Raw genomic sequence first — 25951 nt, 5'->3', positions numbered from 1 at the left:
ATAATAAATATAGTAACTGTTTGTATAACATATTTGTGGCAAAATGTCTTTTCTTTGCAAGTTTTTTTTTCAAGTAAATGTTGTATGATTTTATGGGATCAAATATTTCAGCTGATTTGTGACTTCTTTCTCCTGTATAAACTTAAAATTTTACCCTCTTGGAGTCGTTGTTGTGGTTAGCGGGTAAAACCACCACCAGCCACGCTGGCATCTCATATAGGTGCTGGTTTGAGTCCTGGCTGCTCCACTTCTGATCCAGCTCTCTGCTAATGCTCCTGGGAAAGCAGTGGAGGATGGCCAGTGTCCTAGGGGCCCTGCACCCATGTGGGAAACCTGGAGGAAGCTCCTGGCTCCTGGCTTTGAAATGATTCAGCCCTGGCTGTTGTGGCCATTTGGGGAGTGAACCAGAGGATGGAAGATTCTCTCTCTCTCTCTCTCTCTCTCTCTCTCTCTCTCCTCTTGCTGCTGTAACTCTAACTTCAAATAAATAAATAAATCTTTAAAAAGTTACCCTCTTTCAGGGTTTTTGATATTTTTATTTATTTGAAAGGCAGAGAGAGAGAGAGAGAGAGAGAGAGAGAGAGAGAGACACTCCCGTGTGTTAGTTCACTCCCCAAGTGCCCACAAATGACCGGGCTCAAACCTGAGAGTTGGGAACTACTCCAGGTCTCTCAGGTGGGCAGGAACCCAACGACGTGAGCCATCACCAACTGCCTCCCAGGGGCTGCATTGGCAGGAAGCTGGAGTCTGGAGCTGGAGCCAGGAACCAACCCAGGCACTCTGATGTGACCCAGGCATCCGAACTCCTAGGCTAAGTGCCTGCTCCTCAGTTTTACTGACTAGTTCATTTATTTTGATTTTCTACCATTTAATTTTTATATTTCACTCTTTTAATGTGGCTGAAACTAATTCTTCTGGGTGACGTCTTTACTGTTTGAGAACAGGTTGCTATCCAGACAAGCCACTCACTCCTCGTTTCTTCTTCTCTTTTCCCTAGAATTTCCTTTAATTTTCTCACTGTTTATTTTTCTAGATGAATGGCCATCTCAGACAGCTCCAAAAATTATTGCTTGGATGTCAACTTGGCATCATGCATTAATTTGGAAAGTACTGATGCTATTAACATATTTAGTGCTTCCATCCAAGTACACGTTTCTGCTTATCCAAGTCTTAAATTCTCAGCTCAGCCTTATCTTTTTAAAAATGTAGATCCCATGCATTGTGTTAGTTTTTTTTTAAGTGGTTTGCATTTGAGAACAGCATCCTTTTAGCATTACATTTTCAAACTTCATTGAGTTTTTTAAAAAACTTGTTGCAATTGAGAATGGCATCCTTTCGCCATTAAATTTTCTAACTTTGTTGCTAATATATAAGAATGCCAGTGATTTCTATTTTACTTCATTGAGTTTTTTAAAAAACTTGTTGCAATTGAGAATGGCATCCTTTCGCCATTAAATTTTCTAACTTTGTTGCTAATATATAAGAATGCCAGTGATTTCTATTTTTTTAATCTGTTCTTTATTGATTCCAGTGGCTGTCCAGTTGTCCACAATGATATTGTTAGTGAACATGGACAATTTGATTTTGTCTTTTTCCATGCCCATTCTTCTTTGTTCTGTTCTGACCAAGGTTTTAAAAGTAGTAATAAATAATGAGGGGGCCGGTGCTATGGTGTAGTGGGCTAAGTCTCTGCCTGCAGTGCTGGCATCCCATATGGCTGCTGGTTCGTGTCCCAGCTGCTCCTCTTCTGATCCAGCTCTCTGCTTATGGAGTGGGAAAGCAGTGGAAGACGGCTCAGGTGCTTGGGCCCCTGCACACACATGGGAGATCCAGAAGAAGCTCCTGGCTCCTGAATTTGGATCTGAGCAGCTCCAGCTGTTGCAGCCAACTGGGGAGTGAACCAGCGGATGGAAGACCTCTCTCTCTCTGCTTCTCCTTCTCTGTGTACCTCTAGCTTTCAAATAAATAAACAAATCATATATATATATATGTATGTGTATATATATATATATATATATATATATATATATATATATATGCTGATTCTGTGGTGTAGAAGGTCAAGCCTCCTTCTGCAGTGCTGGCATCCCATATGGGTGCTGGTTTGAGTCCTGGCTGCTCCACTTCTGTTCCAGCTCCCTGCTAATGCACCTGGGAAAGCAACAGAAGATAGTCCCCAAGTGCTTGGGCCCTTGGCACTCATGTGGGAGACCTGGAAGAAGCTCCTGGCTCCTGGCTCCTGGCTTTGGCCCGGCTCAGCTCTAGCCGTTGTGGCCATTTGGAGAGTGAACCAGTAGATGGAAGACCTCTCTCTTTCTCCTTCTATTTCTGCCTTTTAAGTAAATAAATACATTTAAATAAATATATAAATATATATATATATACACACACATAAGGGGAATTCTAAAAGTTTATGAAAAAATGGAATTGAAAGATATATTTATTTTGGTGCAAAAGTTTTTTTAATAAAATACATTTTCAAGAACTTTTTGAAGACCTTTCATGGATTTCAACATTTTGCACCAAAGTAAACTTGTCTTTCAATTCCACTTTTCATGAATTTTTTGAAAGTGCCCTTGTATGTATAAATTTATATTGGGCTGTTAGCCTGACAGATGTACCCAGAGGTGCTTATAGCAGTTGCCCCAGAGGAGAATTTCATTGACTTTACCCTTTCTGTTTTCTCATTTTTTTTTTTTAAGATTTACTTATTTATTTGAAAGAGTTACACAGAGAGAAGGAGACGCAGAGAGAGAGAGAGACAGAGAGAGAGAGAGAGCGATCTTCCATCCGCTGGTTCACTCCCCAGTTGGTTGCAACGGCCAGAGCTGCACTGATCCAAAGCCAGGAGCCAGGAGCTTCTTCCGGGTCTCCCACGTGGGTGCAGGGACCCAAGGACTTAGGCCATCTTCTACTGCTCTCCCAGGCCATAGCAGAGAGCTGGATCAGAAGTGAGCAGCTGGGACTCAAACCGGCGCCTATATGGGATGAAGGCACTGCAGGTGGCAGCTTTACCCGCTATGCCACAGCGTCGGCCCCCTGTTTATTCATATTTTAAAATTATCCAATGACGGTCATGTGTTATGGAGGTAATTAAAAAATAATGACAATGCTAATGCTTTCATTGTATCACTTTGAGGTGGATTATGCTGGCTGTGAATTGAAACAGCTGTTTTACCTGCTAAGGATATTTTATGTATTTATTTCATTTATTAATTTGAAAGGCAGATCAATATATATGCATCTATACATATCTATCTATCTATCTATCTATCATCTATACATATATGAAATGCTGGATTGAAAGCGGAGTAGCTGGGACTCGAACCAGGCACTCCGATATGGAATGTGGTAGCTTTGCCTGCTGTACCAAACACATGCCTCTGCTAAGGATATTTTCTATTTTCTTATTTTTTTAAAGAGCTTTGGTTTGGGACAGGGTGTTGAGAGTTTTGTCAGATGACTGCTTTTTGGCAGCTATAAAGATGTTCATGGATTTTCTTTTTCCTTTTTGGTAACAGGTGGTCCGTGTGATGTGTTTTGACCATTGTAGCCACCCACGTCTCCGCCACCCCGAGTAAGAAACAGGATGTTTCCACCGCCCCGGAAAGTTGAAGGGAAAATTCTGTGGCAAGCTGGGCAAGCTGTCGATTGGTGCGACCCAGCCTCCCCAGCCTCCCACCTGCCTTGTGTGGTCCCCATCTCCCCAGCTCAGTTTCAGTTTAGCATCTCATGGCCTGGAGCCATGTGTGAGGTCCCAGCAGACTGTCCCTCTGCCTCTGCCCTCAGGTGGCTCATCAGAGCACTCTGGCAGCAGGAGGGAGCCAGAGTCTTTGTAGGGTCTGTGGTGGCGGGAAGGGGGATATAAAGATGCCCTTTGAGGTGTGAAGAGAGCAACAGCAGCAGCTCGAAGCTCTAAGTGCTCTTGTCTAAGAACGCATCGATGGCCAACATCTGTCTGGGCACCACTCCCTGAAAGGCTACGATGGGGAGGAGAGGGGAGAGTGGGGGTGGCTGTGGTATTGGCAACGCTGCTGTAAGCCCAGCATTTGGTCTGTAGGTGTCATGTCTTGTGTGCTTGCTCACTGATAAAGTCAGCTACCATCTTCTGGAATATTCTCTCTTGGAGCACTCCTTCCCTTTGGCTGGGTTGCAAGCTTGCACTACAATACTACCTTAACAGGGGACTGGCTCCCCTCCGCGACCTTGAACACAAGGTCACTGCCTGCTGTCCTGCAATCTTTCTGCAGCCTGCGTTATATTACACTGGGACGACCCCCAGAAATATACATTGATATTTATTTCCACCAGCTTCACACTGACATGGTGCATGTTCTAAGTACCTTGACGTTCAAAAAGCCTAACGGTAGCGCCGTGCTTCCGGTGCTGGGTACCTCTAGGGCAAGGCGTCTGCAGAAACACGACTTGGGCTCATTTCTTGTGTCTGAATGTGTTCTAGATTCCCGTCTATGTGTTTTTGTAACGTGGAATGTACTTGAGTAAAGTAAACAATTCCCCCATAGTTTATAGTTCCTTAATATGTGGATTTTCAAAGTGACCTAGGTGAGCACCTGCAACCCGAGCGCTCTCTAATGTGGTGTGTGTGTGTGTGTGTGCGTGCGCACACCATAGGCCAGTGTGCGGCTCACAAGTCACCTGGGGCTTTGCTTGGGAAAGGGCAGGGCAAGGCAAATACATGCACCAGGTGAGTGTGGCACGCCGGGGGCCTCGTCCCAGACTCCAGCCAGAGACCAAATCGAGCCACAAAACAGCCAAGGCACCAGGTAGAGTGACAGTCCCAGTGCAGGCTTCCTCCATAGCTTTTGAAAGAAGCCACAAACAAGTACCTATGCCACTACAATCAATCCAGACTTCTATCTGTAGGACATGTTACAACTTGGAGGTATATATAAAACCGAAGCTGGCTTTAATCTGTATTCAACTACAAGCAGCTGAGCTTGAACTTCTCTCCAGAAGTGATCACAACCATGGCTACAGACCAATGCTTCCAGGAGCCTGGGACGGGCTCCTCCCGGAGGGGGCGGGAGCTGCCCTCTGCCCCTGGCCCTTTTGGGGGAAGTTCTGTGAGGGGCCTTTAGCAATCAGGCCATCCCTCTTCCTCTGACCCTCGTGTGTCGTTTGTCCCCAAGCCGTTTGGCCTGCAATCTGAGGAGACAACTGACTTTTCATGTTTTATACATTTTATTCATACATTTCTCCAACTTTGAAATGACAAAAGCCCAATTCTATGGTTTCCCATTACACAGCATCCTACAAGTATGCATATTCTACAAAGAATACTATGGAGTTTCTCTTCTTCCCCTGTCACACGAGATAACTGCTTAGGGTTTCATTGACTTGGACGGTGCTGGCAGCGCACCGGCCTCGCGGCGGTTCCGGCGACAGGGTTAAGGGATCGGGGCGGGAGGGCATGTGCTAAGGCATGTAAATAGATGGCACACAGAGAAAGAAAAGCAGGACATTTACAAAGAATCCGAACCTTTCCAACCCCTTCAGCTCCTGGGTGTTGAAGGACACCTCCTGCACGCACGCTCCTGCAAGCTAAGGCTTCGCTGTACCCTGCAACTACTTACAACTGGAGACGGTGAATATACAACAACCGTTAACAATCTCTCTCGTGTTATCACTGAGACAATACTTCAAAACCTTTTATAAAAAGGCAATAATACAGACAGAAAAAAGAACACGTTGGCAAAGCTTGATGCAAAACCACCCCCGGAACTGATCCGCAACGAAGCATTGTGCTGCTTTGCTCTCAACCCGGGAGGGTCGCACGGCCTTGGCGTCAGTCTCGCTGCCTGCTGCACCAGGCAGCCGGCCGCCCACCTGCAAACATGACTTCCTGGGAGACAGCTGGCAGCTGAGACTAGCGAGCAGTCTCCTTCAGTCTCAGTCTCCTCCAAATGAAATAAAAAAAAAAAAAAAAAGGCGGGGCCATTCACTGTGGAGGGCTTTCTACTCCCAAGCACAAGTCCCTGCCCAGAGATGGCACCTCTGCTGGGCACAGGGATGGTCCCTCCAGGCCTCTGGCCAGAGGTCAGGACCCTGGCTTGTTCCCTCAGTCACACGCCAGATGCAATGGAGCTGACCCCTAAGTGGTAGCAGAATTATAAGTTTCTGAGCTTATGTGGAGATGGCGTTGTGCTTGGGGCCAGAAATGAGGTCTCCGAGTGGTGACAAAAATCTCTCTTTCCATTTTCTTTTGCTCAGTCCATTTGCACAGGTTCAAGGGAGTTGATGGAGGGTCGGGTGAAAGGTGGTGGGAGTTCAGGATTTTTCTCTCCCCGCCCCCACCCTGGAGAGCTAAGACATGGGGGTGGTGTGTGTGTGCCTGTGCTAGAGACGGGGCTGGTCCTAGGGGCTGTGTGTGCCCACCCGGGGCAGCCAAAGAGCCACCAGGGAAAGGCCAGATGGAAAGATGGTGGCAAGCACTTCCTGGATGGAGGTGACGGTAAACGTCACTCCCTAAGCCGGACAATGTGATACTTCCCATATCTTCAAGTTTAAGGCCAACTGATGAGCAAGTTCATGGGCAGAGCCGGTCACACGCTAAGCCTCACCAGTCCAGTCCCGTCAGCGGAGACGGTGGAACGAGAGGGAGACCTTATTTCTAACGGGCTAAAAGCAAAGGGCACGCGCTAGCAAATGCAGCGAGTCAGGGTGAAGGTGGGGAGCCCTTCTGGGAGCTGCAGTGAGAAGCCAAGTCTTTCTCTAAGAGAAGTCATTAGAGGCGCGGAATGAGAGAAGCACGCCCAGGGACCTCCGACCCCGGGATTGCAAGCCCTTGTAAAGAGGATGGAATTAGGAGGCCGCGTTCAGTTCTGAAAACCAAAAACCACAACGCACACACACATACACACACACGCACGTGTGCACACATACACACACACACACCAGATTGATGACAGGGAACAAGGAGGAGGACTGAGGACCGGAAGGGGCTTGTCGGTGGGATGCTGACGGCAAGGTGCCCTCTCCTCTTTCCGGAGACATTTTTAGCAAGAATTTATTAATCAAGCGGTTTTCTTGAAAGCTGGAGCAGCAAGTTCTTTTTGCCCCATATTAAGAAACTGATCTGAAATGAAAAAAGGGACATCTTGTCAGTGGGAGGGGGAAAAAAAAAAGAGTTTGCTCTGGGTTGCCTTGTCCCTTAATGGGGTCGTTTCTACTCTGTGTGGCTCTACTGTTCTGCTTGATCGACTACACTTTTTCAAGGAATGAACTCGAAGGCTTGAAGAAACAACTCCAAGTGATGTAAAAACAAACAGAAGAAGAAGTCCTCTCTGGTGAAGAGATCAAAGGCTTTCAAAAAGACAAAACAAAACAAAACAAAAACAACAAAAAAACCCACAAACAAGTAGCATCGAGTCCAGGCCTGCCCGGATCCCAGGGGGAACTCGGTTCCGCCTGGTCGGCCCCAGTAGCCACAGAGAAAACGGGACTCTGGAAAGAGGAGCGCTCTGCACGTGGCTTTGTGCGCCGGGGAACTCGGCCCATCTTCCTATATTACGCCACCAATAGGATGGCTGGAGAGCACGCTTTCTGCATGCAAATAGCAAGAAGTAGGTCAACCATTTCTTTTCCTCTCTGAGCAAATGTTTTAAACTGTCTCACCTGACAGGAGACAAATTGAATCGCATTTTAAAAGGCTCCAGTGTTATCTTGACACTGGGAAACTTTCACTTGACTTACACTGGGCGACCTTTTTAGTGTGAAAACTGAATGTGCTGCATGTGCAAAGTAACTGCTGTCTTATGATTAGAAAATCAGGACATTTCATCATTTTAGCAAAGAATTCAACACAAACACTCCCTTCCCGGCTGTGGGGAGTGGGGTTGGACGCTTCAATCGACCACTGATAAGATTTAGGAATCCAATCATTCGCTCTGGTTTTTAAAAGGAAAAAAAAATGGTTCTGCTGATGGAATGGGGGCAGTAAAGAAGCTTTTAGCAATTTTCTCTGATTGCTTAGTGGATGGCAGCAGCAGCAGCAGTAGCGATGTACTGAAATTATTCTGAATTCAAAAATGTAAGTATTTTTGGCTGGGTCACAAAGACATTGCTTTAGGGAAGATGTGGTGGCAGTGGAATGGAGCAGGGGACCTCTCTGAGAAGTCGGGATTTTGCCATGCACACAATGGCACCCCACCCGTGTGCCTCTCCAGCGATGGAGAAGAGAAGACAGGCGTGACAGGGCTTCTGACTCCGGGGGCCACGGCTCTCAGCACGGCTTTCTTGTCTCTGCTCAACCCACCCTACTTAGCAGGGCGCATGGCTTCCGAAGGCCATCGTCAGCATCCTTGGAGATTTGGTCTCAAAGGTGCCAGTTGGGGGTCGTATGGGGCTTCTACCAGAGGGAAAGAAGTTTCTGTCTTCCATACGCAGTTTTCTTCTTCTTTGTGCTTCACTGATAAGAGGTAGAGCGGGCACTTCACATTAAGTGCCCGGATTGTGGTCTTATTGGAATGACTGTCTGGCCTTGGCATCAGTCTGATTGAAATCAGTCCAAATGTAGCCCTCAACAACTCTTTGAAGGGCTCTCTCTCTCTCTCTCTATCTGGGGTGAGACCACTTTTGGGCTTGTTTCTGGTTTGGATGTTTGGTCCCCCACGGTGAGGCCCAAACAGAAGTAGTTCAGTCACTATCTACTTAGCTGAAAACTCATCTGGTCACTGACGAAGAGCATCAGAAAAAAAAAAAATGTCAGCGCTGTTTAATAAAAGTCGGGTGGGGCTCGGGTGTTGACAGCTTAAGAGGAGTAGACAAATGCCTTCTCTGCTGGGTCCTTTAAGAGGAGCCACTGAGCTCAGAACACACCCTGCCAAGGCACAAAGTGACGGGGCCATCTAACCTACAAGAAGCAAAAACGATGGTACATTTGCAAGATTCGTGCCCTTGCACGCTAATGAAAGACAAGCTACTGACCTCTGGCAAAGAGTCTGCGAACCCCTAGCCCGGAGCGCCTGTGCTGGAAGCCCGCGACCTCATGGAAGGGTGATGAGATGGCGAATGTCTCTAGAGCAACACGGACAGATGGGTCCCCTGTGCCAAGGGATATAGCAAGAGGAAGGAGAGACCACAGGTGGCCCGTGGGTGCACGGCTCTCCGCGAGCGAGTCAGACGTGGTCCGAGCTGTGCCCTGACAGCTGCCTGGTTGCCCTGCCAACTGATACTTGTTCCTGGGCCTTCAATGGTTCCGTGAGCATCTAGCGAATTATAAAATTGAAAAGATGATCGGTTTGGAAACCGGAACAAATCTCTAACGAAATGAAGGACCCAAAGGCATTTGATTATTGAACACATAAAAGGAAGTATATTTAAAAAAAATTGGTCAAACTGTCCTGTTAGTTATCATTTTAAAGGAATTTACAGGGCTGTTATAGATTATCCTTTTGGAGTAATTCAGTTTATAGCAAATGCCTAAACTGGTTTCTTCATTGCACAGTATTTTCTCTTAAAATGGGTGCTTTAAAACAATTACATACAGATTAAAAATCCTCATTTCTTTGCTTAATTAAAACGTTAATACTCTTAGACAACACAGATCTGAAATGGTGAAACCAGCAATTCCCCCTCCCACCTTACAACAAATTAAATTGAGACAAAATTACAAACACATTTCACTACATGATTATTATTAATAAAAATCAGTTTCTTTTTTTTTTATAAAGTTGCCCGAAATGCAAGGGATGTGCATAGGTTTACAACTTAGTCATAATAGCATTTTATTCTTATTCCCCTGGGTGTGCCCCGTGAACGGAATGTACTTTGCTGTAGATTACAGATTGCTTTGTCCAGCACAGACACACCGACAGCATAAACGCTCGCGACTGTCCACATGCATTAAGAGTCGAGACCCAACTTCAAATCTCTAAAAGGTTTACAGGGTGCTTCAAAGAGACAGTATCACATTATCTGGATGTTACATAAAGGACTTTAAAAAAAAGTACTATTCTAAAAAAAAAAAAGAGAGAGAGAGGAAAAAAAGGCCTTTAAAAATTTATGACGGTTTTGTAATCACTAGACTAATTATTTCAAATAAATAAAGGAAAGAAAGATATTCCAATCCATAAAATCAGACTCTAAAAAGAATGTAGTGTTCCACCCCCAGTCAAGGTAACAGAATCATTGTTTATTATTATTAAAATAGATTATAGAAAGCAGCATCTATTTTTGTGCAGTTTTTAGGGGCCTTGGAAATAAAAAGCTATGATTTCCAAAAATATAACATTCCAAAGGATTGAATAATACATACATTTAAAGATACATTTTATTAAAGTTTTAGGAGAACTGATTAAAAAAGATACTGTCTCTTTAAATTAGTGTGTAATTGTTTTTTCTCCTCCTATCTATTCGGACATGACAATAATTATAAATGTAGGTCACACTACAACTAGGTAGTCTCTAGGGACCACGACCTGCTGACACAAGGCCGATAACAAAGAGGCTTTTCCATGAATGAGGTGGCTCCCAGCTATGCTCAGATATCTGGGGGGAGGCCTAATAGACCCAGGAGACAGGGACCCACTGCGGGGCTGTGCACACGAGCTCGACGGCTTCCTCCAGATGTCTGATTGTCTCATCAATCTCATTGTTGATAATTGTGAGATCGAAGTAGTGGGCATACGTTCTCTGCAAGATGTCAGACTCCTTTTGCAGACGCTGAAGAGATTCGTCCTACATGGCGGCGGGGTGGAGGTGGGGGGGGCGGTGGGGGAGGGGAGAGCAAAGAGAAGAGAGGAGTCAGTGGGATGCTTTCTCTTTTCGCCTGTCTGCTCAGCTGCAGGTCAGGGGCCGTGGAGGCCAGACCCCGATGTACTGCGTTTGGGCACGGGGCCGAGCCCGCTGCTCCCCGACAGAGGAGACGGCAGGGTCGCAGGGCTCCTGTGGGCAACAGGGCGCCCTGCAGCAAACAGCGTCAGACACTCTGCAGCAAACGACAACCCAGCTGGCCTAGGAGTGCCTGTCCTCAGCCACTTGGAGGAGGGTCACGTGAGGCGTGGGTCCCCGCTGGCTACCGTCATCTAAGCGGCCCTTGCCTCATTTCTCTAACCCAGGCCTGCAGGGAGCCACCCTCCCCCTTGCCAGGATGGCTCTGGGGGACAAGGCCAGAGTTTTTCAGCCCCCACTCCTCCATCCTGTCCTCAAAACTCATTGGAGCCATGCCTTGGGGCTCCTGCCTTTAGACAGTGAATGAAGTGTTTTTTCCTTTTCTGCTTAGTCGTTCAACATGTTCCAGGAATTCAATTACACTGAATGGCCCTCACTCAAGAGGAACGGATGCCAGAGGAAAAAGCTTTTTGGATGTCACAAATAATGGATGGAATAAGGCCATTTCCCACATATTGCAGCCAGCCTGAACTGCTCTGCGCCGGAAGTGGCCAAACGTCACTGCTCATAGGTAGGAGAAGCTCTGTCTGACCTCTAGGGAGCTTGGCCGCAGTGCAGGATGCTCCCTTGGTCACGGCTCGCTACCTGAGAACTGTCACAGAGTGAACCAACGGCAGGAGGGAACGCAGGGTCCCGAACGGGTCCCCTGAGCAGAGCTTTCACTGCAGGATGGCTGGTCTTTCAAGACAGGGACCTCTTAAGGACCGCCAGAAAGAAATCTGCCTCTTAAACCTTCACAGGTCAAGTTCATTACGCTGAACTCCCAAACGATGAGTTCAAATTTGAAACTAGGGAACTCAGTCAAATTTAGCATCCTCTCATCCGCCAATCACCAGGTAGGTGAACTACTGGCCAGAGTCTTACACATGTACAGACATAATGAAACACCTGTTTATTTGATTATCATCTCTTTCTCCCTCACGAGGGTTGTCTTGTGTGTCTGACATAGCTCACCCCAGCACTGGGTATATTGCTTTGCTCACAGTAAGCGCATAATAAATGCTCTGGAAAGAACAAGCACTTGGCTAACTGAGACTGGGCATCAGCAGATTTTATGAGTGTCACATCCATAATCAAGACACAGGGCAGATCTTTGGGAAGTGGACCAGCGGCGAGATGCAGACATGCTGGGTTCTATCTGGGTGCTGCCAAGGGGATGGGCAGACAGCAGAGCAGGTGGGAACCGGATGTTTCCTAGGAGGATGCTTTGAAATAGGAACGTCCTACTTGTTGTGTTGGGGTCTACATGAATTCCAGAGCAGGACATGGACTGCTGGGAGGATTAGTGTTAACTGCTACGGTGGAGCTATGACCTCAGGTCATGGCAACGCATGTTCCACTTGCACCTACAAAAACCATGGTATTTTCCCCTTGGCTTGACTTTACAATAAACGCAATGCAAAAGCCCGTCTTAGGAAACACGCATTCACCCCTGCCAGTATGAGGAGGACCAGTTTCTACAATGTCACTGTCTGGACTGGGGGATTCTATTGGCATATTGAGTCCTGTGCTTCAAAAACCACTGGCAGAGGTTATATTTTGCTCCGAAAGCCAGGCTGAGGAAAACATTCAAGAAAATCTATGGCTGAAAGCATCAAACTTATAATGTAGTGCTCTTTTAAAAAAAAAAAAGTTCCTTTGAAGGATCTTTTAAGATGAAGCTATATTTGTCAGTTTCTTCCTCAACAACAGCTTGTCTGCGGGCTTGACTCACACGTGAACAGGGTTTAAGGCAGTGACAACAAAATATCTTTATTCTAACAGCAAAAGCAAGGATCTGTGGGAACAAAATGTCTACATTCTAAATCTATTAATGAGACAAGGCGTCATCACCTGCTAGCCGGTACTTACAGGCAATTTTCTGCACCATTTTGGCAGCTATGGAAAATTAGTAAAAGGGCAGGAAAACAGGCAAAACAAAAACAAAAACAAAGCAAAGATGATAATTCAAGAAAAACACATGGCAACCCAAAGGATAAAAGCTAACCACACTGTGAGTTTCAAACATGCTTGCGTATTCAGTAACAGGGGAAAGGAGACTTGTACAAAGGAATATACCTTTTGCAAATGAAATGACCAAAAAAAAAAAAAATGAACACATGAATAGCACAGGTAAATCTGAATCTTTCCTCTTCCTTAAAGGTACATAAAATAAAAAGGTCCAAGTCTCCATTTTGCTGAGTTTAGGCCAGTGTTTACGGAACACAGCCACGAGTCCACGCAAAAGTAATGGTGCTCATGGTAACTCTGTATAGCAGTCTCCTCTTAACTCTGTGTAACTGCAGAACTCATAGCAGGTGGGCACCACTCCACCTACCACATCCAAGATAATCACCCTTCTTATCTGCCCAGTGATAGAAAGCCTTCTAAGAGGGCTTGGCGTGAGCCAGCTCAGCCAACTCTCACAGGCACCTTCTGGGTGGCAGCTGCTGGCTTGAGTTGGCTTGGGGGCTGGACATCATTTCTAGGTTTGGTAAGCTCCAGGGGCCTGGACAGAAATCCTACATGGGTCTCACCCCAGGGACTACCTAGGGGGAACCTGGGTAGACCAGCCAAGGCAAAGCAGGCCTTCATTTAGAGCTGGCTGTGGGAGCTGCTACCACCTTAGCGCAATCCCCATCTGGGGAGGGGGTAGGCTGCAAGCCCTGGAAAGCACGGGATGCCTGGGGAGCCTTGTTCTGGGGGGTGGAGGAGAGGTTAACCCTAGTGATAAGCCCACAGGCTGCTGGGTTTGACCAGAGCAGACTTTGGCTGCAAATGCACACTGACACACACCGGGCTATGCAGAGATGTCAGGAAGACCGGAATCTTGTCTGGTACGATTCTGATCTCAGAAGAACTCATGTGTTTACATCGCCTGATTCCTAAACTGAAAGGGGACCTCGTGCTTGGGCAATCTCAGGGCTCAGCATCGATACAAAACACAGCCTCGTGTAGTTGTCTTAAGGACGGGGGCTTTGGCTCTGAATGCAAAACACACAGGGATCCTTACAAGGGAGCATGCGTACTTGGGGAAACACAGGTGAATTCTTACCTCATTTAAACCTGGAGTAATAGTAGGTGCGGCAATAAAAACAACAAAGGGAGCAAACTCTGCAGTTCTCAGGACCTTCAGTGCCTGTGTGAACAAACAAAGCCCAGAACAGTTGAGGCTTAAAAGAAACAGCATCTAATGCAACTTTCAGATGAGTCTATCCAAAAATTGACATAACTAAAAATTGCAAGCCCTTGGTTCAAAATTTTGGTATTATTACATTAACCAACTTCATACACATTTACTCCTGTTCTTCTAAAGGATGGACAATAGCTACCAGAAAAGTTGACAAACTGGACATTTTTCTTATGAATCAATCTGATCAGATTTCTTTATAACAGCTGACACTATTTTGGTTAATGTTCATTTAAACGTGCCTATTGGTTGGAGTCTGAATTCTGATGGGTGGGCAGAGCACTTTGGAGGAGACTTGGACCTGCAGGCTGGCTTCACACTGATCTGGAGCCCACCTCATCACATTTTGAATTTCCAGTCACTAATCAGGGGGCACAAAATGCAGCCACTGTAGCCATGTGTGCCGTGTTCACACTTCTACAAGGCCTCTGGAGGTGCCCTGTGGCACTCATAGGGACAGGGACCTTGCCCATGGCTGGAGCCGGGAGCCCAGGGCTTTTTGTCTTAATCCTGCCACGACAGATGCTGTGTGCTGGGGGTAATGTGTAGGCCCGCAGGAAAATGCTGCACTCCAGGGAGGCGGCCTCTGAGGCCAGGTCAGCTCCCTTCCAAGGCATCGTGCACCTCTAAGTGTGCAGGTTCCCAGTGTGGAGACGTCCTGAGAAGCCGTGATCAGAAGCTGCAGGAGCTGATTCTGCTACGGGATTCCTGCTTCAGCTTCTCCCAGGACACTCGCGGGGGGTACAAACTACCTGCCAAGGAACAAAACCTAGTACACACAGGTACCCACTTCACAAGCAACTGACATGGAATTAATTCACATGTGCTGAGAGTAAATTTCTTGCTGTCCTTTACCCAAAAGTATAACGTGTCTATTCTATTGCCCTACAGTTTGCTTCCGAAAGGGTCTTTATGTTTGTGTGGCTTTGCCCTGTTCCTATTACCCCACCTTCTGTTTGGTTTATGGGACTAGCAATTAGATGGTTCTTGGCCTCCAATTTTGCTGCTTTCTGATCCAAACTCCACCTTTCTCCTGGAATCTTTTTGGAATGCCAATCCTGTCAATCCCCTGCTCAAAACCCTTCCGTGGCTCCTTCTGGGACCAGGGATAAAACATACACTTCCTTAGCATGAATGTCAAGTCCTTTCCTCACAAGCTGGTCCAAGCTTAAGCTCTCCACCTCCCCCTGCCCCCTCTCCTCTGGGGATGGGCCTTTACAGTTCTAGACAGGGCTGGGCCAGACTCTGTCATGTTTCTTGGCCTTTTCTCTTCCTCCTCCCTCTGCCTGGGCATCCCCTTGTCCTTTCTTCTCCTTTCCCCACCCTCTCCCTTTGGCTTGGCTGAGTGGTCCTTCTGAACTCAGTCCTGTGTGCTGTGGACGTGCCCATCCCCCGGAAGCACAAGTCCCCAGGGACAAGCAGGTGTATCTTGGTCAGCTGTCTTCCTTCTGCCCGGTATGGCACTCAGCATAAACTGCCTTTAAGGTCAGCTGAAAATGTCAAAACCGTACATCTCATTTGCACAACGCTGATGTTGCCTTGAGGCTGGTTCAACTGCAGCACTCCGGTCTCTTGGTTGAAGCAAACCCCACGACCTCTTGGAGCACGCAGGCATGCAAGAGACAAATTTGCTATCAAAGGTTCTGCCTTTCTTTTTTAGTGCAAGGCTCGCTCTCCCCAGGGTTCTATTTCTGAACTGCAGTCACATGGTTGTGTTCTGGTGGCTTAAGGGAACCTAGCACATGGCACACTGTTTTATCCATCAAAGTTCTGCCATCGTTAAAGTCACAGGCTCATAGTCCCTCATAAGAAAGCTCTTCAGACTTGCATACGCTTACTTTTGAAAGAGGTGACCCACAATTTCCTTGTCAGTCTTTTTGTGATTGAAGACTTTAGCAGGCAGCAGACACCATGGCAAAGCCCATGTATAGCTCAACTGAGCTGAACAAGGGTCTTTACTTAGAAATGACCTTTTTGTCAATAGCATCTTGAGCCTGTTTTCCCTCCTTCCTGTGCTCATAAATCAGGTGAATACAGCATCATCAGTTGAGACATAAGGTTTTCTCATCACCCCCACCCCATCACGCACACACACCTACCCACAGCCAGCCTGTGAGCAACTGAGACAGGAAAAAATAAATCCTATTTGGTTCTATCCCTTAAGCTTCTATCCGAGTGCCAGATGGAAGTCCACACAGCCTGAACAGAACCCACAGATGAAGTAGAGAATGACAACCCAGGCATGAAAGGGTTTCTTCCTCTGCTTGGTGACCCAGCCTGCTAGCTACTCAGTCCTTTGGATGCTTTCTGTTCTAGCCTGTTAGTCTGTGACAGCATCAAGAAACAAACTCCTTGGAAAACAGCACTTAGGTTCCCTGTGCGTTGTGCTCCTTGGCGCTGCATTCACACCCTTAGTCTATATATATAAACACATGAAGGTGGCTCTGCATGTACTGCAAAAAACCATCAATGAAGATCATGTTCATCACTTTGCCAAATGCCTCTTGTGTCTAAGAGTCAGGTTCTGGCTCTAGATTCCCCCTTTTTTGCCCTGGTTGTCAGGAAGGTTGGACCCAAACTTAATGTTTATCACAGCAATAACAGTAGCTCCCCATGGTTAGCATATTGGCTTTCTCCTCTTTTTCATGGCTTTGCTTTTCTACTTCTCTGCTATATTATTGTTATTTTCCAACATTCTAAGATGCCTCAAATCCTGGCCGAGACGTTCTTGTCTGGTAGGTTTCCTACCATCCGCAGAGTCATGACACACTTGTTCTCTAAGGTCTCCCTCCCCATACTCTGCTCTCCTATGGGCCTTAAGTGGGTGCCATTCTTGCTGCAGCCTCAGCGTGGCTGAGGATCACAGTTACTCTGGGGGACAGGAAATGGAACTGTTCACAAGGATTCCCCTTCCTCAAGTGGCCTAAACAGGAACTCTAAATGCTCTTCCTCTCTGACTTCACGTGACGGACAAACTTGTTAAATCGATGGACAAACATCTCTCTCACCCCGGAGTGTTTCAGACATACTCGCGCGCACACACACACACAGAGTCTAGAAAGATCACTGAAACATGTTGGATTCAAAAAGCCAAACTAATATTCACTTAACATCTAAAATTAATTCTTTAGTTCTCTTTCCTGGAGAGAAATTGATCTTGTGGCTCATCCATGGCCAAGAATCAATCTCAGGAATAAAATCTCATTTGACCCAGGGGTCTAAGGTGCAGCTACCTACAACACTGACCTGGTTTGAGTCACTCTGCACAAAGATCCAAGGGTTTAAGGCAGAGCTCAGTGATCCCAGAACCAATCTTAAGAGAGCCAAGCAGCCGGCGCCGTGGCTTAACAGGCTAATCCTCCGCCTTGTGGCGCTGGCACACCAGATTCTAGTCCTGGTTGGGGTGCCGGATTCTATCCCGGTTGCCCCTCTTCCAGGCCAGCTCTCTGCTATGGCCCGGGAGTGCAGTGGAGGATGGCCCAAGTGCTTGGGCCCTGCACCCGCATGGGAGACCAGGAGAAGCACCTGGCTCCTGGCTTCAGATCAACGAGATGCGCCGGCCGCAGCGGCCATTGGAGGGTGAACCAACGGCAAAAAGGAAGACCTTTCTCTGTCTCTCTCTATCTACTTTGCCTGTCTAAAAAAAAAAAAAAAAGAAAAGAAAAAAAAAAGAAAAAAAAAAAAAAGAGAGAGAGAGCCAAGCAATTTAACAAAGGAGGCCCAGGCTTAGAACGTGGCTCTTGGACAGATTGTATAGATTTCTAACAAGGCTGGAAGCTACCTCTACATGATGGCCTTTCTCTCTTTGGCCAAAAATCAAATCACAAATACTCGGCTATGGGTCATTTTAGATGTTCAAAATGGATAAATCAGAATAAAGTTAATATCTAAAACTGTCACATTCAGCTGTGATTACACACTACAGCTAGGACAGTTTCAGCTTAGGGGCATAAATTATTTTTGAGCCACAGCTCTGCTGCCCTGAGAGATAAATTCTATTGTTCTCAGGCTTGCGTGCCTCCTAGGTTTTTCTCAGGGTTCTCAACATTACAAAATAGTATTTAAATTGTACCACTACATACAAGGTAGACCATCTTGATGATCCCAAGAGTTACCTCTTGTAGGATGGCTCAGTAAAAGGAGGTTGGGGTCAATTATAAAAAAGCAAAATAAAGAAACCAAAATAGTTCAAGTTCAAACTTCACTTTTAACTGGCTATAAAACATTGGTCGAGCCACTGTTACATTAAGCCTTAGCTTCTTCGTGGACAAACGTAGATACTGATCTCTATCCTGCAGCATTATAAAGACCAGGCAAGGAGTAATAATGCTTGGTAAAATACAAGGCACCGTAAGAACAAAATCTACGATTATTTTAAAGGAAGCCAGGTTAACTGAATTTTTCTAGTTTAATGTCTTTACAATGCTCTTCTAGGTTTAAAATTGGACCACAAAACCCTAGTTTACAGTATTGTTAGACGTGTGCTCGATTTAGTTTTGATTGCCTAAAATAAGTTAAGATGGCACAGTGTTAGGCCTGCACTAAGCGAGCTGAACAGCAGAGTTAGGTGAACTTTCTGTGATTCCCATGTAGTGAAAGTGGCTCTGAGAGTGGTAGAAGTGAGAGGATTTAAGAGAAAAAGTCACAAGGCACTTCTTTTAGGGGCAGTTTTGGATGTATATTGAGGTAAGAGTTTCATCCTCACCGGCTCGTCTTCTTAATTGTATTCTGAGCTCCTGACCCAGGGCTTGGCGCGTAATCAGTGCTTAATAAAAGTTCATCAAATCGAATTGTCCATGAGATACAGTAGAGGGGTTCATCTAACAAGCTGGGGCAGGAAAGGGCGTGGAGGAAAAGGTCATACGGAGAAAGGCTTCCTAGGACAACGGGGCTCTCTGCCTGAAAGCAAGTTGTTCCCAGCCACGGGCATCCTGAAGGCAGGACGACGTCCTGGGCCAGCTGGGGAGAGCGGGCTGAGGTCAGAGAAGCCCGAGGGTGAAGCCCAATCAGCACTCATTGTGGGCCATCCGAATGGTGTGGCTGCAAGCAATAGTCAGCCTAAGATCACACCTGCGCGTTAGGCCGGACTGGGCACGAGAGTCTGGGACCAGGGTGGTCAACCAGCCCAACGAGAGGAGCAGGCCTTGGCCATCCCTACCCGCTGCTGGCCCAAAGCGGCTCAGGCAGACACCAGGATGCCTATGGCCTGGGCTCAGGGGCAGGTGGACCTGAGAGATCACAGTTCTGAGAGGTGGGGACACAAGAAGCGAGAGAGAAGAGTGCAGGTGAGCTCATCCAGCAATCAGGGGAGCAGGGGTGGTGTACCCAGCGGGGGCAAGAGGGTGCTCTGGGCCCGAGCGCAATGGGGAAAGTAACTGCTGTGGATGTCCTGATGAGGCTGAGAGAAGGAGCTCTCGCTCAGCAGTGCAGAGCAATGCATGGCTGTGCAAGGGCAAGGAGACAGGGACAGCTGGGCGCCATGAGTGGAGCGACAGCAGCAGCAGCAGTGGTGGCGGTGGCGGTGGCAGCAGCAGCAGCAGCAGCAGGTAAGGCGGAAAGCCCTCAGAAGTGGATTTAGGTAATGCAGAGGGGGACTGAAGAGCCCTGCAGCCAGCATACTGCTAGAGACATTACTACCAGCAGAAAACGACGTTCAGGTGAAGACCAGTGTGGAACCCAAGGAGAGGATGTCGAAGACCAGGACCAGGATTGAGACTTTGCCTCTAGCCACCCCTGGCCAGAAGATTTTTCCAATCCCTAGTAAGGAGGGATTAGTAGTTAAACAAAAATCAATCCGTGTTACACATCATATATTTAGTTCTATATAGGTCCATGTTAATTCAGTTAACTATCGTGTTCGCCCTACTACTGCTTTCCTCCCTAACCCCTTCACCAGATCCTTGGTAGTTGCCCAAAGTTCCAAGTTCAAGAACCCCATCAAGCCTTGTAAAATGGAAATGGGTGAACCTACTTGGCCTTGAGTCAGGATCTTGAAGCCCAGAAACTAAGGCCCAGGTCACATAGACCTCAGGTCACACAGACTCTGGCCATGCAGGTTCTGTCCTCAATTTGGGGATGGCTAGGGGACCAAGTCTCACACAGTGGCCCTTGAACAGGGATTTTTCCCTGCCTGGGACAGCCAGGTAAGCCTCCTGATGAAACAGAGCCTGCTCGAAGGGAGCGGGTCTACTATTTCAGCGAGTGGTTGGTGGACTGACGCTAAATGATAAGGGATTTTCAGTAGAGATCGGTCTTAGAGATGGCAGACCTGGAGCCACTAGCGCACCCCCAGCCTCTCCTGTAACCTCCCCTGAGGTCTCCAACTCCCAGACCCTTCCTACTGTGCTTTAAGTCCAACTTCTATTTGGTTTGGTGCTCAGAGATGAAAAAAACAGATTGCCAGCCTTCAGCTGGCAGATTGTAAAGCCTTCAGCTTTCTCTTTTCCAAGTTTAACAAATTCCTATTGCTTCTTGCATAAGACTTGTCTACAAATCTTTTGCTCATCTCTGCATCTGGCTCTCCTTTTTGAACTCCCTCCAAGTCTTCCATCTCTCTCCTAGTTTTAGCTCAGGGTCAGGCACCGTCCTCAGGCAAGGGGATGGCCGAGGCTGACAGCTACCATGGGCCTCCATTCCTGCTCCATCTGGCTCCTGGGCTCACTCATGCTTGCCTTCATAAAGCCAGTGCTGTGTTTCAGACCCAGGCCCCAGGGTCAGTTTCTCATTGGCGATTAACATAAGAAGCTGGCAGAGGCTCTGATGGTCCAGCACAAGCTTTACCAAGAGAGGAAAGGTGGCTGGTAGGATAACAAAGTGCCAGAGTCTCATCCGGAGGTCAGATGATCGCAGCATTTCTGGTGGGCACAGACCCATTCCGGAACGTTACTGAGCTTCTGAGTATAATGAACTTGCTAAAAAAATAATCTCTGCCTCTTAAATAGATGGTATGTATACTGAGTCCATGGTTAGTCAGTTTGCATTCTAGACTCTTAACCCATGATGCCTTGATTACTGACACTTTCCTGCTGTTTATGAAATCATTATGCAACCCATAACTTTCTGATGGCATTTCTGATGTCAGAACCTGAGCTTATTGGCATGCACGCTGGATGGCGGGGGATCAGGGTGACAAGGTATTACCTGAGGCTCCACGTCCAGTATTGCAATCAGTCCCTGCTCATGGATCTTCCGGATGGTCTCCAGTTTTGTCCCATACATTGCATCCTCGTGGCTGCCATACTCCAAGTACTCATTATTAGAGATGTCTTGCATCATTTGGTCATGAGATACAAAGTAATAATTCTTTCCATTTTCTTCATCTTTCTTTGGAGGTCTGGTTGTATCTGCAAAGTTGCATGTCATGAGAGGTTTAAAAGGCTGAGTCGATGAGCTTATGCTCCCAATGGACCTACACAAACTCAGTCTCTTCCTAAAAGCTGTGGACTCTTTAGTGTACGTCTCGTATCCTTTCTGACCTCACCATTAGTATCTTTGTAGAACTAAGTTCTAAAAGCTGTATTTATTTGTGTACATCAGCCAACAATCAGTTGTTTGGTTGGCTGAACCTTTCAGTATTTATAGAGGAGGTATATTTCATCCCTTCATGGGCCACCCCTGGACAAAGACATGCAGTGACTCAACAGCAATATAATTCACTGCATGCCTTAATGCAGTTGGGTCTCAAGCAGAACAAAAACAAGAATGAAAAAGAAAGAGTGGAAAGCAGCATATGGCTATTTAAATTTAAATAAGCTATCATTAAATAAAGTTAACATTTTACCCTCAGTCTCACTAGCAATATTGTAACGGTACAGCCACATACAGCTAATGGCTACTGTATTGGACAGTGCAGCTATCGAAAGCTATCATTGTCACTGCAAGTTCTATTGGATAGTGCTGCTCTTATAGCATCTTGTAAAAGAATGTTAGAATATAGCAAAAAAGCAAATGATATTGAAAACCCAATGACCTTAGCTAGATGTAGCAGCATTTATTATGGAAGACTTAAACCAACAGAGAGCAAACTGGCTTGTGGGCCAAATACGGCCCACTGTCAGTCTTTGTTAATAAAGTTTTATTGGGACACAGCCATACAGATTTGTTTACCTGGTATCTATGACTGCTTTCCTGCTACAAGGGCAGAGCTGAGTAGTTGTGATGGAGCCCATATGGCTTTCAAAGCCTCAAATATTTTTTCTCTGGTCCTTTATAGGAAAGATTTGCTGACTTCTGACCTATACAAATATATACTGAAGTATATGCCAATAAGTCCTAACTCTGTGGGATCCTGATATGACCACTATCTTCCAAAACACATTCCTCTTTCCCTTCCTTCCCTTCCCCCAACCTCTTTCTCACCTCCCTATCTTCCTCTCCTCCCATTTCCTTCCTCTCTTCTTACTTGCTTTCTTCTTCTTTTGAGCAAGGATACATTTACGTGATTCTTTTCTGTGCCCATGAGCCCAAACCAGTGGGAAATTCCCCCTTTCCTGCTAACCAAGAGGAATGCCATGTGCTCATGGCCATCAAAATGTGGCCATGTTAAAAAGGAAGTCTTTCTTGGGGCACAGCAGAAACTGCAGAAATGGCAGACTATATTGATGTGCTATCTGTAATCAGCTCAGGAGTTCAACAAGTTACATACACATCTGTGACCAAATATCTTCAAGAGCAGACACGACTGACATCATCAAAAATACGTTTTCAAACCAAGCTAGTTAACTGGTCACTTAATAACAGAAGGTCAATTGTTAGTGATCAAGAAGAAACTGAATGTTAGCCATGTTTGCTGTAGTCATGATCCAGACATAAGGAGAATTCAAAGACATTTCAAAGTGTCTTACTAGAAAATGCCAGTAGCATTAATGGAAATGATATTTGATAAACTTCTTTTCCTGTGTCAATCAGACAGGGTTCTGGAATGAGGGTGGTCTTATGAAGGCATTTGAAAGCCCTACAGGATGGAGCCAATCTTGACATTTTCTCCTACTGCTCTTTAAAATCATCTCCTTTAGCTTTTCCCACCTAAACAAAACTCTACTTGCTAGAAAGCTTTTGTAATTGAAATTTTAAACTTTAGAATCATGATGGTAACAATAAATGACAGTGGCAAGATGGCTACTCTTTATCTCCTTATCCACCATCTGCTAAGTGCTTCATACACATGGTCCTGAATCCTCCTTGTCATCCTGGTAATAACTTCATTTTACAGTTGAGGAAGAGTGCAAGAGATAGAAAATAAGAGTAATGGGGCCAGCGCCGCGGCTCAATAGGCTAATCCTCCGCCTTGCGGCGCCGGCACACCGGATTCTAGTCCTGGTCGGGGCACCGGATCCTGTCCTGGTTGCCCCTCTTCCAGGCCAGCTCTCTGCTGTGGCCAGGGAGTGCAGTGGAGGATGGCCCAAGTGCTTGGGCCCTGCACCCCATGGGAGACCAGGAGAAGCACCTGGCTCCTGCCTTCGGATTAGCGTGGTGCGCCGGCGGCAGCGCGCCTACCGCGGCGGCTATTGGAGGGTGAACCAACGACAAAGGATGACCTTTCTCTCTGTCTCTCTCTCTCACTGTCCACTCTGTCAAAAAAAAAAAAAAAAGAGTAATGGACAATTTTACAGAGTTGAAATTCTTTAGAGAAAACAATTAAAAGCACATTGACTAGGTTTTAACAGTGGTTAAGAACCCAACAACTTAGAAACTGATTAGGGGAAAGATTGTCATATTAGAGAGAACTATACAACTGTTAAAACTTTCTGAAGAATAATTCATATAAGTAATGGTTATGACATACTGTTGGAAAAATCAGGTTATAAATAGAGTGGATGAGTCTCATGTTATTCAAGAAACACAAATGGGGCCAGCGCTGTGGTGCAGCAGGTTAAAGTCCTGGCCTGAAGTGCCAGCATCCCATATGGGCACCAGTTCTAGTCCCAGCTGCTCCTCCTCTGATCCAGCTTTCTTCTATGGCTTAGGAAAGCAGTAGAAGATGGCCCAAGTCCTTGGGGCCCTGCACCCGCGTGGGAGACCAGGAAGAAGCTCCTGGCTCCTGGTTTCGGATTGGCACAGCTCCGGCCGTTGCAACCATCTGGGGAGTGAACCAGCGGATGGAAGACCTCTCTTTCTGTCTCTACCTCTCTCTGTAACTCTGTCTTTCAAATAAATAAAAAAAATAAATCTTTTTTAAAAAAAGAAACACAAACAAAACACATGTGCACACATATACACTACACTAGGAGGGTATACAACAAAATGTGTATAGCAATTATTATTTGTAAAGTGGGGTTGGGATTATTGTTAACTCATTTTCTTCCATTTTTTTTGATTTTATGAATTTCCTATAATGAACAGTTATTACTGAAGTAACCAGAAAAAATATGTAAAAAAGTGATAGACAAAATCTAATTAAAGAGACTGTGAAACATTGCTTACGTGGAATAGGGTACGCAAACCGGTCTGGGTGCTTTGTGATGAGGGTGTTTTTTATGTGTCTTCTCCCAACACCATGTGCACCTGTGTCATTAAAAAAAAAGAATGTTAAAATTGATAATTGTTAATGATGCTCTCAAGATGTTTTGAAGGGGAGAATAAGCAAGTTACTTGTACAGTCAAACTTACCTAGTAAGACTAGTGTTTTCCTTTTAAATGCTGGCAGTTTTACTACTTCTTCATATGTGACAAGATCTAATTGATCAAACACTAAAATATAAAGATTTGGAAGAAAGGTAAATTTATAGAATGAATAGGTCATGTATGCTAACTATAATTTTACTGGCAAAACTAATTTATATTAAAACCATGTCTTAAAAATATGAATCCAACTTCTGATATATGGCTTACATGTAATTAAGTCATATAGCCTTGAGGGGAGAACATTCTATTTTTAAGCCCATGAAAATGCACTTTAGAATTAGGTGCATCCAAAGATACATTGAGTACATGCATAAAAGTCCAATTCTAAAAGATACTGCATATCTTTTCATGCAGTATCCAACAAATCAAATGAATTCATTCAAAAGCACATGCTGTTCATATTTTTACAGTTCTAAGAAATCAGCAATACCCAAAAGAAAAAGTCTACAGACAGTGACTGACATGAATAGAGCATGAATGTAACTAAAGTCAACCAAGTGAGGGGCCAGTTAGATCGTTTCTAGAGATGAGTAAGAAACGCAGGGCCAACTGGTTTTTAACTTCATGGTTCTTTCTTTCAACAGAGCTGATGAAGGTAGCATGCTTGATTCTTTCAAAGTCAAGTTCTGTAACTATTTCACGAGCTTTTAAATGAGCATCTCATGAGTTTTATTGTAACCCAGATATATATTCGATGGAAAGTCATGGGTATATGAGTAGGGGAACATGCTTCCCGGGCCTGAAACCATGTCTGCTGTGACAAGAGCAGTCTGTGTGCACTCAGGAAGAAAAGAATTGTGAAGCAGAATCTGAGCTTGGACACCTTTGCAAAAGGGGAGTTCTCTAATCAGTACAGATTGAGAAAAGAACTCTAAAAATATTGTTTTTCTGAAACCCACCTCTTAACAGCACTGTTACAAAAACAATTTCAAGCAACGTATGAAACTTTCTTAAGCGGATGGCCATTCCTGTTGAAGTTCAATGTGGTCCAATTCCCATACACATTTGAAAGTTCCCACAAGAAGGCTAATATCATACATTTATGTTTCCTGTAATTTATTTTTTGCATGGTCATACCCAAATGTTGTCAGGTACACATTGAAGTTCCTTTTTTTTCTTTAAAGAATAAGCCCTGGCTTTTAGAGGAATTGAGATAAATTAAATAAAATTGATTCCAGAGTGTACCCCAGGAATCTGGGATGCTTCAATGGATCATTAAGAGAAGTGCCTGCTCCCTGAAACACTAGA

At 45.7% G+C, this 25951-nt stretch overlaps 1 protein-coding gene across 6 annotated transcripts in view; it reads right to left on the bottom strand.

Annotated features, from left to right (window-relative positions):
* Positions 1 to 7350: 7350 nt before the first annotated feature.
* The window catches only part of CASK (calcium/calmodulin dependent serine protein kinase), a 377037-nt gene continuing 358436 nt past the window's right edge, over positions 7351 to 25951 (bottom strand). For 3 of the 6 annotated variants that reach the window (XM_062184523.1, XM_062184521.1, XM_062184526.1), the window contains 5 exons: positions 24689 to 24769; positions 24503 to 24583; positions 21221 to 21423; positions 13946 to 14029; positions 7352 to 10698 (listed from right to left, as the gene is read on the bottom strand). In XM_062184523.1, coding sequence (XP_062040507.1) covers positions 10522 to 10698; positions 13946 to 14029; positions 21221 to 21423; positions 24503 to 24583; positions 24689 to 24769 — 626 coding nt within the window. In that variant the 3' untranslated portion in view covers positions 7352 to 10521. Of the gene's footprint in view, positions 10699 to 13945; positions 14030 to 21220; positions 21424 to 24502; positions 24584 to 24688; positions 24770 to 25951 lie in introns of all 6 variants that reach the window. The other 3 variants (XM_062184520.1, XM_062184522.1, XM_062184524.1) reach the window with 2 other exon arrangements.

The sequence above is a fragment of the Lepus europaeus genome, chromosome X (genome assembly GCF_033115175.1).
Source record: "Lepus europaeus isolate LE1 chromosome X, mLepTim1.pri, whole genome shotgun sequence".
In the NCBI taxonomy this organism is placed as follows: domain Eukaryota; kingdom Metazoa; phylum Chordata; class Mammalia; order Lagomorpha; family Leporidae; genus Lepus; species Lepus europaeus.
This window is presented reverse-complemented; position numbering and strand designations above follow the sequence as displayed.